This window comes from Ctenocephalides felis, unplaced genomic scaffold, assembly GCF_003426905.1.
Source record: "Ctenocephalides felis isolate EL2017-DRISC unplaced genomic scaffold, ASM342690v1 CF-g0.4_SCAFFOLD_01170, whole genome shotgun sequence".
Taxonomy (NCBI): Eukaryota; Metazoa; Arthropoda; class Insecta; order Siphonaptera; family Pulicidae; genus Ctenocephalides; species Ctenocephalides felis.
This window is the reverse complement of record NW_020537324.1, coordinates 66630997-66644925: the sequence shown is the minus strand read 5'-3', so window position 1 is coordinate 66644925 and position 13929 is coordinate 66630997. Positions and strand designations below refer to the sequence as shown.

Below are 13929 nucleotides of genomic sequence, written 5' to 3'. Positions count from 1 at the left end.
CGTGATGATTCTACAATTTGCCTTGGGTCTTAACATATCCGGGTTTTTATCGATTTCGTAGTTTATCACAATTCTGAAAAAGTGTCATTAATGCATAATAATTAAATTATAGAAATACTATTATAGCTGTGATTTCAACTTGCAATTGTAAAGGTTCAAAAACTATATGTTTGTCGTTTATATTTCTCAATCAGTCATATACAAATGAGTAGTTTACCGGCCCCGAGTCGATATTTCGCACAGTGGTGTTTGAAATATGTACCCACTGCCGAACTGGGTGTTATTTTTAGTTCGTTTTCATGCGATGCACCAAAAGCTAGCTAGCAATGGGCACTCGGCGCCCGCAGTGGGGGCCGCGAGCGTGCGGCGCTCTGCAAATCGATAACCGTACAATAGCTCCTCGCGAGCTCTCACAAAGAAACAAAACAACACGATAAAACACGTGCATTTTCGATGAATATATTGCATGCGTGCTCAACGAGGATCAAACAATATATTTTAATTTGCAACTGCCAGCCATCGGTTTTTACACTAAACACTGCGATCGACTGTTGATTCAGGATGTATAGATAGAAGATATATAGGAATCCGCATTCATTTATTAACTAATGTAGGGTAAGTTTTTGTAATCGTTCATAAATTGAAATTGAAAATTTTTGCATATTTTCACGTTTTGAAGGTTTCTGTACATTTTGGCATGATTTGAAAAATGGATGCGTGTGTATGTATGTATGGATACTATTTTTCGTCCACGTTTTCGGGCACACCGATTAACCAATTTAAATAATTCAAAAAACATTCGATTCCTATTGATTTGGCAAAGACAGGTCTATTCGTTTCGAAGATACGGGGCAAAAAGTGCAAAAAAGGACAATTATGTTTTCTTACTGTTTGTTTGGTTTGATTGATTTTTCGAAGAACCACTGGTTTGTAAAACACTTTAATTGTAATATGATGTGTTTAATTTAAATTAACTACAAATTGTGTTTGTGTTTACAATATTTTCAAAGTTTAAAGTATTGTATTGATTGATTTCATTTTATAATTGTTGATTGATTTTTTTTTGTTTCTATATCAATATATGGCACGCTCTGATTTTGGCGTGAACACTTACTTTTAGATATCCGAAGATTGTCGAATTTTTCATGGTCTAATATACTGAATATAATATAATCGTTATAAAAATATAATAATTCTAATGTTTTGTTGAAATAATTTTAACGTTTTATTTCTTAAGAATTATTATTTATTATTATATTATTCCATAGATTTTTCAAATCGTTCGAAATTATATTTAAGTTTATTTCGATAGATTTTTAAATTCTGCACAATCCCTTAAATTTCTTCTTATACTTACACATGACTTAATTTATATTATATATTTTATAAACTATATATACTACAAAATAAATTTACTTCAATTTATTATTATGTATAAGCTTAACAAGAACCTGAAATAATATTCATCATTATTAATTACGGCTTGTTAAAGATAATTGTATAATCTACACAATTTACTTGTAGTTTCTGAAGCAAATATAATATTAGGTTCACTAAAATATACTGGTGACAAAAATTACTTCAAATTAAAAATTTATACAAAATTCTAATAGATATAGCACTCCGTGGCATATTTTTAATTACATATATTAATAATTTATATTCATTATTTCATATTTTAATTTTGCTCATAAAAGCAAAAACATGACATAATTTATCGTTTGAACGATATGCGAGGGAGCTTTTAAAATTTAATTAAAAATCTGCTTTGTTATGACGAACTAGTATGGAGTATAATTAAATATATGATATCATAAATATGATATCGTTTAGAATTTTCGTACAAATATTCAAATATGAATGAAGTAAAAAAAAGATAAATTGATAATTGATTCTGTCACAATAATTTATATAATTTAATTTATATAATTTTATAGAACAGATAAAGCAGTACCATAGAAATAATTAATTATTCATTGTAAATACGTAAATATTTTCATTCGCGATTAAATGGTAAAGATCAGAGATCAGGGCTGTTTGTTTGATATTAATTGTTGAAAAAGTAAAACTTTGTATAAAGGTAAATTTTATGGCCTTCTAAACATTCTGTAATAATATAGTTTTACGCAGAATAGTTTCATTCTAAAAATTCATTAATGGTTGGAATAATTTCAAAAGTTGCTAGATTCAATTTTTGTAGATACAAGGCGATTAATTTACACATGTCGGAGAGTCTAATCAATTGGCCTTAACACAAAACTCTCATCAAAACAAGTTTAAAAATTCATTGTTTGACTATTGATTATTTTATTTTAATTAAGTTTATATATAATTATTGATGAGATTACTTCACTGTATGCCGCACCCTGTGATAAATCTGATAACAACCGAAACAATCCACATTCCTGCTGTGATTCGTGCCGTGGTCTTAAAATAGCATTAGTAACCTCATCATTTACTTTAAAAATTCATTTATATCCAAAACTTGGTTTAGTAAGACATCAGAATTTGGTCTAATTTGCATTTGGAGCAAAATGACTCGATCGCTCCACCGCATGTCATGTATCACGACAATCGCGCAAGAAATTTCGGCATTCGTCGTAATATGCCTCCGACATGCTACTTTGGTTGCATATAATCGTAATCTAATCCATTTGTTTTATGTTAATACGAGAATATATCAATATCAATATCATATTGGAATCAGAAAATTTCTGAGAAAAATATTACATTTGTAGTGACAAACGTATTATTATTAATGATATATTGTAAATGATCGAACGCGATATTAAAGTTGGTGTTTGTAGTGTATGTGGCCTGGAATATAATTATATGGTAAATGTAATATATTATTCAAATCAAGTTTTAAATTATAATGTTCCATGTGGTACACATCAGATTGATGTATGTTTGACCGTCTTGCCGTAATTATTATTATTAGTTTTTATATTATTGTTTTACATTAGAATTATTCATTTTTTTCATAAAATATATATTCTCTATATCTTAAACTAGAAGAACCAAAGAAAACATTTTGTAATTTAAGATTTAATTAAGATCAGAAAAATATTCAAACGTCAGAAATATTCGTTCGCTAGATTATATTAGAGATTAATAATTAACAATTAATGAAATGATTTTTACGCCTGAAATGAGCTCTATTTCTACACCTGATGTTCTAGTAATCGCGACATTTTATTAATGGGACTTCAGACGACGTACATTAATTAAATCAACGTTAAATACAACGAGGCTCTTCGTTAGAATGGTTGTATTGATAAATGTCGCTAAAGAGGAGTTACGCGACCTATTGTAATTAAAACATTATAATTTGCTTTGTGATGAAGATGAAAAGATGTAATTATCTGTGTGATGAATTTGATTTTAGACAATGCTCCAAAAGTTACATTACCTAAAGATAGAAAATATAAATATAAAAACGGCGCAAAATCAATTTCTTTGCATACAATAAGTTGAAATAAATTAACAAAGTAGTAACATTGTTTAGATTGTAACTATCTAAAAAACTTTCAAGATGACAAAATTTCAAGATGACTGAAGAAAGCGATTGAATATAATAAGAAACTACATAGTTGTAAGTAGGATTCTGCTTTAAGGCTAGTTGCATAATCTTTCGTATACGTATATATATAACTAACTTAAAAACAACTGAGATTCAGCTATTTTGGCAAAATATTCAACTGTTGTTCAGAATTTTTGCCCTCACTAAAATATAATCAATATGATTTCCACCCAATGTCTTTCAAAAACACATATAATTTGTATAACATATTTTACATCATCTCTAAAAATGTATTTTATTTAACGTGGACGTCAACTGTAATCAGTAGCTCCCAACAAAACAGGAAACCTACGTATGCGTAAGATATGATAGACATAGAATCTGATTAGAATTTCTTAATTGCGGGAATTCCAAACTTCGATAAATTTTTATAATTCATTCGCTCACCGTTGTGAGGTTTATAATACTTTAGCATTATATTAGGAAAACCTAACCTTAAACGCCCAAATGTCAAAAAAACGATGTTATCATAACTGAATCTTTGAGATATGGCTTGATAACATATGAGTGGAGTTGCAATTTAAGGGTGAAGCGCCTGATAGCACAGCAAATACATGGCATTTGTTGTGTTAGCTACTATTGGCATAGTAGCATTGAGTATGAAAACTGTAACTTCACATAGCCTTGCAATAACATTGGTCTATTTTAAGGCAAAATCGGCCATGAAATTAGTCTCAAAGTATATAATAACAAAGCATGTTTACTCTGAATTTGACTAATTTTAAGATATTATAAGGCTATGACAAGTAATGAACTATAACGAAAAAACTATCCATCAGATCTCCGTCTAAAACAAATGTCGACTGCAAGTTAATCAGGGCACACATAGGTTTAGCGCCAGTATATAATCGGATTCATCCATCGGCTGTAATCAACAAGAGTGACTACGACTACGGCGGTGTCATGATAACCTCCTGGCTATGGCTATGGCTCTGGTTCGTCATAAAGCGCAAAACGGAATGCCAGGCCGCCACGCCCGTGCGCGCACATTAGTCCGGGTAATCAGAAAGGTAATTCATGACAGAAAAAGGCAAGCCGTTAATTAACATCAACACATCCTTAGTACGCGAAAACGAGATTTTCGCAACGGCCACGCGAATGGGCATTCGGACATTCGGGATTCTTATCAGCACATAATTTATTATCTTTTTAGATGTGATTTATTAGTAGCGGAGATCGGGTATGGTTGTGCCAGGGTACGATAATGACAGTCGTTATATTAGCTAAACTATACTGATTTTGAGATAGGGTCCAAAGGGAGAAAGATAACGTATATTTGTTCGAATAAAACTTAATATTCATATAAAATATAAAATAAATCTGTCATATGTCAAGTAAGTACGGTAGTGACAGTCGTCATAACATCTAGGGTCTATACAAAAGCCGACATTTCAAAAAACCGGTTTTAGCCGGTTTTCGAATTTTATATAAAAAATCAATTTTTGCTCGAATATTCTGTAATAACAAAAAAATATCAGCAAATTTAGTGTGATTTATAGCAGTTTTTGACTGAATTTATTTAATGTTCAATTTTATGAATAGTAAATAAATTTATTTTAATTTTATCTAGAAGAACTAAGAAATAATAGTTAATATGGATTAAATAACTTTGAAAATGATTATTCGTTAAACATGCATCATTTTCACATATGAGAATATAAATATTTTTATGATAGTGAAAGAAAAGCTTTCGAATAAATAAAAATAATACAGTTTTAAGTTTTAATTAAATAAAAAATGTATACATATTGATACATATTTGTTAATGTCAATTTTAGTTCTAAAAACAATCAAACAAAACCCCAAGTTTGTTCTATTCCGAACAATTTTAATTAATTTTCAAATTTTTAATTAAAATTTTTAAATTTTGATTTTTTGTTAATTTCAAATATTAAATTAATTTTTGCTTTATTGAAATATGATTGCTAACAGCTGAGGACGTCTATCAATTTGTTATTTAGAAGTGTCTTTTGCTTACTCACAAAATTTTCTGAAATAGAAAATACTCTTTTACTTGCAAACGAACTAGGATTAATCTTTTTTAAAGCGTGATATAACAAATCTGAAAATTTTGTTCTTTTATTTGTGGCTTCTAGAGTTAAAACTCTTTTTTTTTAAGTTTAAGTAGAGCAATTCAATCATTCAACCAGAAGTCGCATTAATCTAAATTAATATATACATTGATATAATAATCTAAAATAATATATACATTAAGCCAAAAATAATACAGAAACTTTCTGGGAACAATAACAAACTGATATGATTTATCGAACCAATATGATTCCAAGATTCAAAACATCCATTTCTACCATAGTTAAAACCAATTTTTCCACTAAAATCCGGTTTTCGAATGCCATAATTTTCGTCAAAAAACCGGTTTAAAATCGGTTTTAAAAACCGGTTTTTAAAAACCGACAAACCCTAATAACAACAAAACTTTACTGACTGAGATAGGATCCAAAGAGATAAAGATGAAGTATGATTGTTCCAACAAGTTCCCATTTTTGCATTGAGTCAACATCCTACATTAACATGATCTGTAGACAAATTACTTTTGAAGTGTCAAAAATTTTACTATTACTATTTAATTTATTTTACTCCTAGCTAACTTGCAAATTAACAAAATTATGGTTGATCAAAAAAAGTGGCACAACCGTACCCAATCTCCCTTATTTGTGTACTAATAAAAATGTGGGCAGTGTGATTTTTTATATTTCACAAACATTTAAAAAAAAATAATAGTAAAGATTTGTATAGTATTAAAACCTTCTGAAAACTAAAGTATAAACTCTCTCATTAGTCAAGATTAAACAGACACTTTTCCAATCAACCAGAAATCGGGGTGTAAAAATGTTTGTGCATATAAATACCTGTAGAAATATAAGCTTAGATTTTATGCAAACGTATGAGAGATGTAACATTTAATTTAAGAGAATCAATATTATATGGGGTAGAGCGGGGCTTAATAAATAGTTATTCCAACACTGGTAATAAATATTTCAAAATACAAGATGAAGATTATTTCCAATGTTGTCACCGTAAAAAATGTACCCAATGAAATTACATTTTGCATTAGTTGAATAATGAAGCTATAATTTGGTAAAAACCTTTTAAAATTAAAAATAAGACATTGGACCTGTTTGCCCCCGGACCGTCTCATTTTACTCCGCCTACAGGGTAAAAAAACAGGTGACAAATATTTGAAAAACGAATGAATGAGCTGGAGTTTTACTGAACATAATCAGATAGTTGTTTGATAGGTGTTATATGTTGTAATATAATTGGTTTGTTTTTCACAATATTATTTCTCAAAGTCAAATTGGACTTTGTGACCCCCCTAATCTATCATCTTCCGATAATTAAATCAATCAAGATTAATAATTTGTATTATATTTACTCTCGATGAAATGTATCAATCATTAGAAGTCGTTATGTTATGATATTCCCTGAGGACAGTTTCATAATAAAACTCGAGAACATACTGCGACTCCAAAAATCGTAATAAAATTCTATGTATAAACAGAAATTTGATGGGTCGTAAAACGGATGCTATTTGCTATATCAGAAATAGACCCAGCATAGCATTATTGACTGATCGTGAAAAGCAAATTAAATCGTGGAGTTTTGTGTACACATAGGTAAAAATCCAATGCGTAATTTTGAATATGCTGGCTATAAATTGGAAACAAATATCTCCATTTATATAACTATATACCAACATACACTTACACATGCACATATATATTTAAATAATATATATCAAGGATGTAATGTATTTTATGGAGTACATACTCCATGAACATAATAATCACGAAACGATCATGTTCAGTCAGAATGAAGAATTTTACCATCATTTATTTTACTGATTTCTAATATGGATATAACTATATATGTGATTATGTTGATGTTAATTATATTCAATAAAAAAATAGCGCAAATAATAATCTTGCGCCAATTTTTTTTCGGAAAATTTCCATTTAAGCCTTAAATTTTAAATACTTGTAGATTTTCATTAACTGGGTAGATAAATAGGGCAGGGCGGAAGACAAAGGTCCAACGTGACTTTCAGTAATTTTACTATCTGAACCAAACCATCTACAAAACACATATTAAACAACATACAACGCATTCCTCTATAATGACTTTTCCATTAGAAGTTATTATTGATATTTAATTGGTTTGACTCTAATAGGTAAACTTATTAAAAACGGCAAAAAATAAATGACTATCTGTAAAAGTTTAAGCTCGCCAGGAGAACGAGCAAAAGTAAGTATAAGCTGTGTATATTAATGATAAAATTTTCTAAAGAGAATTTCATCATCGATTAAGTAAAAAAACTGTTACAAATACACAGAATTCTCCTTTCTTTCATTTCCCCTTACTTTCAAAATGATTGGTTATTCATACAATTTCTGAGCTTGCAAATCCCAACTCATCCCTCGAAATAAATTGACAAAACGACAGAAATTGAGTCGAGAAATCGAAGCACTGAATCGTGGATCTATATACTTCTTATTTTGTATATTCTTGGAAATAAAATAGAAATAAAATAACAATGGATATGGGATATTCTAGAATGAATTTGCGTATTACTATGTAAGAATACATATTAGGCGATAATAACTCGAGATAAAAATGAGGGTGTTTGTGGCATTCATTCAAGTCTCTATTCAAAATATTCACTTATATCCTTAGTTACATATATTACTATATAGAATAGAGTGGGACTTGAAAGACATTGAATAAAAAGGTCCACCTCCGATATCACAAAAACAAGTTGAGAACTTTTAAACTTCCCGTAGAGTAAGTCATAGTAATCGCAAAAAAATCGAAAATGAAAATTTTTATATATCTTAACGTTTCAAAGGTTTCTGAACATTTTGGCATACCTTAGAAAGAATGGATGCATGTGTGTGTGTATATATGTCTGTGTATGTTTTTTTTGTATAGCAAAGGGAATGCCTTCATGCATCACAGGCTGGTCTTTTGTCTGAGTATATCTATTTTTTTCAAAAAAGTCTTTTTTTTAATTTAAAATTTGTCAAAAATCTAATTTTTTTGAAGTTTGAAAAAAAATTAATCCTTTTTAAAAAATTTAATTTTGGGTACGGAAAGTTCCAGCAATTTATCTTAAGGCACGATGCCATACACTTATCTTAATACACAATTACAATTTATCTTAATACACAATAATATTTGAAAGTAGAGAGAATAAGATGCATAATCAACCATTAGCTTGATTCTTAAGACGTTGCAATCCGGAGATAAATGTTTGAAAATTCATAATTTTCTTTCGTTCTTAGTTTTTTTTGGTTGTGAGCACTGTTGTTTAGTTTACGAGACCTTAATATAGTGTATAGAGTTTTTAAGTCTACGGTATTTACATGTTTGAAAAAATGTATTTTTGATGTTAAGTGAGATACAACAATATTATTTTATATAACCTCTATAAAAGCTTACGGGTGGGTAGGGTAAAAAGGAACAACATCACCCTTACAAAGATGTAAAAAATAAAAAATAGTGAACAAAAAAGTGAAAATTGAAGAAGTGTAAAAAAATCACTTTTACAGGAGACAAATTAAATAGTCCAAATCTGCAAATCAATATTGGTATATAATTATTACAATACTATTTCTGTAAAAAAATTATCCATAAAAATTGTGATTCAAATTGTTTAAATATTTCGGAAAATCTCTTTAGAATTAAAAACAAGTTTATCTGTTTGCACCCTGGCTGTAGAAAAATAATAAAAACTATATTTCTATAATTAGGATTGGAAACTGAACATAGTTCTATAGTTGTTTGATTAATGTTATGTATTATCATACATGTTTATTTAACAGACAGAAAGTCTAATTGGACCAATGGACCTACTATCGGTTTTTAAAATAACAAAGAAAAATCTACATCAAAACTCTTACTATCCTAAATCTTGCATTTACTTCCAACAAACAATCTAGTTATATTTAAAAATAATTAAATTTGACTAAATATAAATAAATTTGTAAATAAATTAAATAATAAAAAAATAATTAATAAAATAGTTAATAGTTAATTAAATTATATTAAATCTGCAAAATATTGATTTGAGTCTTATTATAATATCATTATACTGACGGCTAGGATATATAAATAAATAAATAAATCTTGAGATCTCGTTATCATACTGTTTGACACCGAGCTGACCGAGATTCACTAATAGATACACAAAAATGATTTTTCTTCTATTATTACTGCTAAATAGGTTGAATGTGTGTATTATCCGGGTTCAATGTTCTGCGTTACTTTAGAAAGCAATCCAGTTGACTGAGGTGACTTTAGCATTCCATACGCGGGCCAGGTAATATTTTATGGTCCGGATATATTTATGTTCGTTTTACAACGCACCCTAAGCAGCCTAAAGTCCCAGAAAACACACCAACCACACGGCTTGTTCTGATTTCTGCCTTCGATAACACTACACGTGATTCGTATTCAAATGTGATACATTGTTCGGAAAGTTACTTTCGCTGTACGAGTTCAATTTTGTTATTATATTTTTTATCTTGTGTCGATATATAATTAATTTATTCACGATATTTTTATGTCGGTTTGTTGTTTTATGTTGTTATCTATAAGTACAAAAAAATCTATTGGATTCAACTATGTACGGTTAGTTGTTTTTCTGAAAGCATTAGGCTTCATTCGCCTTCGTAAAGGGAAATGTGTAAATTAAAAAAGCTAAACGCCTAGCTTGCTGTGATCATTGACTTCTTTCCGTAAATTTGTTATTCAACATAAAAAACATATTGAGGAGCTGTTTACCTGGAAGCACCTGACCCTACTATACTTTGTAAATGAAACTTTGATCAATAACGTAAATGTAGATAAAATAGTTCAAATGCTCAAAATATATAACATATTTGAAATCTACGGTTAATAAGTTTGATATCAAATCAATTAACAGTTTTGTCAAAATAATACTATTTTAATTGATGCTATACATGACTAAAAGCAAAAATTCAATAATTGGACAGTACTGTGAAAATCCCTCAGGTTTTTCAGGTTTTTATTTTTTATTCGATTTTTTTTTGTAAAACTTTTGATGAAACCTGTTAACAGATTTCAGTACATTTGTTTGAAGTAGGGACCTTCAATTTAATAACAAATAGAGGACAAATAATTTAATAAATATTTGTTATAACTTATCAGTAGACATCAGAAACGGTTGATATTGCACGATCTTAATTTTTAGCAATTCTTTAAATTATAGAGTACATTACACATGTAAATTATTACATCAATTTAAAGTTCGTCTTCTAGAAAGTTTCCTTAATTGCTTCTAGCTAAATTAGGAATCCTAGAAAGTGTTTTATTTGATTCGTATATTGTTGTATGGTCTTTCTGCAATTACCAAGTTGCCAAGTCTTTTATAGTTGCGTCACGTTTCTAGCTACTGCTAAAGAATAGTACTGGAGAAGTACTTTAATTTAAGAATAGCAATAGAGAACTACTTTTAATTTCAATTAAATATTTGTTTCGCTAATTTAATGCACGTGGTATAATTATCGTTCTTCTTTGAAAAATTAGAAGAAAAAAATTCAATGTAACTTGCAAGTGCTTTTAAGAATAACCTGAGGCTTTGGTGAAACTGGGACCATTTTTCGGTTAGTGCGGTTAATTTTTAATAATTTTGTTCATTTAAATATTAGATGTATAATTGTAAACAAAATTGTTATTTCCACAGTCAACGCGTTTCAAGTTTAACAATCATTAATAACGTGTAACAATTTTTGTGATTTATTAAATGTTCTTAGCTGGACAGTTGTAAATAAAATAGAGAATTAAATAAAATTTATTTGTTGAGATAGTTATCTTGATTAATGTAAAAAATGCACCCGTGTTTTGTTGAAACAGAACTTTGAGGCTAGTTGAAATATGCAAGAATTACATATAAAATAATATAATAAAATAATAAACAATATTTATGAAATTATTAACTTTCCGTAGGGTAAGTTATAGTAATCGCAAAAAAAATGAAAATGAAAATTTTTATATATCTTTACGTTTCAAACCGTTGGCATACCTTAAATAAAATGGATATATGTGTTTGTGTGTATGTGTGTGCGTGTATGTGTGCGGATACAAATTTTTATAGACGATTTCGGAAACAAGGGTCAACCGATTTGAATAATTCAAAAAGTATTCGATTTGTATTGATGAGGAGAAATGCTGATTAAGTTTTGGCAAAGGTCTAGCCGTTACGGAGATACAGTTTTTGAGAGAATGGAACGTCCGATTTGGATAAGTCAAAAAACATTTTATTTGTATTGACGTAATAAAGAACTGATTAAATTTTTGTTTAGTATTAAGTTTTAGTTGTAAGGCAGGTCTAGCGGTTTCGGATACCCAATAAAAAAAGTGAAAAAATGCCATTTGGCGGTCAAAAACGATCATTACACATATGCACATCAAATTATCACATAATTTATAGATATTTGAATAATAAGTATAAATTTTGTTTACATTTCCATGGGTGCCATACCAATGCTTACCCGTTATACTGCAAAACGGCGACCACGCGCTTCGATATTTCGTTTCTACGCAGCTAACGAATCGCGATTGCTTTAAAAAAAAGTTCCAAATTTCTAAAAATTTCAAAGTATATAAAAAATCATAATTTTTAAAAAGGAGTTTTTTTTATCAAAAGTTTTAAAAATCTCATAAATCGATTTTTTTCAGAGTTCTAAAAGAAAATTCAATCTTTTTTAAAAAAATAATTTTTGGCACGGAAAGTTCCAGCAATTTGCCTTAAGGCACGATGCCATGCACCACTAGTTATTACTTGATTCGGTAGAGGAAAGTTGCATCATCCATATTTATCCTGTTGAAATATAATCAGTGGATCTCAAGATATATTAATAAATGAATTCTAACTTCCCTACCTTCTACCAATTTGGTCTCATTACGTTGAGAAAACATATATTAGCAAATCGTATTTTTGGAAAAACCAAACTTCTCCTTCAGGAAGTTAATAAACTAATAAAAATATAACACTCTTATAAATTAACTATAACTCTTATAATTCTATAACACATCGTCAACTACAACATATCCTCAAAACCACATTATTAAAGCATTAATATCATTCTGTTTAAGTAAACCAAATGCGATACAAAACAAATATTAACTCAAAGCATTTACTTACTCTGTTCATTCCATTTCCCATGTCGGTAGTGCGAAGGCGACGTTTTCTTGTAAGTCGCGTTCATACACCGAGCGCCCCCACAAAGCCCGAGATAATAGTTTGAGGCGCCCCGAATTATGGGGGGCTACATTGCGGCTCCTTAGTGGATCGTTGTCAGGCCGATGTCGTATAAAATTATGGTGTATTGTCGAAATGTCAGTCAAAAATTCTACGGATCGGCGGAGTAAATATGTCAGTTTTATGGGAGACACATATTGGTGATAAATACTTAAAATTGACACGGAGATATTATGGGAAATCACTTAGGAGACAATTTTTCAGGAATTGACTAACGTGGATTAGATAGTAAATGAAGCCAGATAATTTTGAAAATTGCAAGCCAAGCAATAAGTTAATTTTACAACATCAATACTAGCAAAATTTTGGTAATTGAGCTTTTCACTATTTTAAAATGTAATAATTGATTAATGACATTTTTATATGCAATCTACCACAAATTTATATTTTATTTTGGTACATGACGTTGATATTTAATAAGATAATTATAATGATTATTAAAATTTTCTTAATAGACGTAGTAGTTAGTAGTGATGTTTTTGACGCATTCAATATATTTTTGTAATTAATATTTATTCATTTTTGTTATAACCTGAACATTAATTCTGCATATATTCTAAAAGAGGCTCTTTGGTGAGTTATTTGTTAATTGCTATTGTTATAGTCGCTTCAACAAATAAATAAAACTAATCTATATTTAATATTAATATTAATATTTCAACTATTTCATATCTACTAATTGCAATCAATTTTATTTTGATTACGATTGACTCCGTTTACTTAATTTTTAGCTTCTCATTTTCATTCGCTGACAAAATGCTGCCTACGCAAGTTTCATCAGAATTTGAATTTCAAATAAGGAAACCGTATTTTTGTTGCTAGGAGGTGATAATGGTACATCAGAGAGTTAATATTGTCTGTCACAGTCGCATTCGATTTTCGTCTCAAGTCAAAGAGTATTAGAAGTCGGTTCAATCAAGAAAGTTTCACCGAAAGCTCCTCGGCTCGTTTTAACTTCATTGTATTTTCTGAGCACTAGTTTCCAATTCTGGGATTCGGCTGAAACAAACAAAGATCGTAATAATTAGTTATAATACACTTC

The 13929-nt window shown here is 29.2% G+C and overlaps 1 protein-coding gene across 1 annotated transcript in view; it reads right to left on the bottom strand.

The window, feature by feature from the left end:
* LOC113368104 (dual specificity protein phosphatase 15-like) overlaps positions 1-13167 on the bottom strand; it is a 35392-nt gene extending 22225 nt beyond the window's left edge. Inside the window, exon 1 of the mRNA XM_026609667.1 lies at positions 12771-13167. Coding sequence (XP_026465452.1) covers positions 12771-12791 — 21 coding nt within the window. The 5' untranslated portion in view covers positions 12792-13167. The remainder of the gene's footprint in view (positions 1-12770) is intronic.
* Positions 13168-13929: the final 762 nt, after the last annotated feature.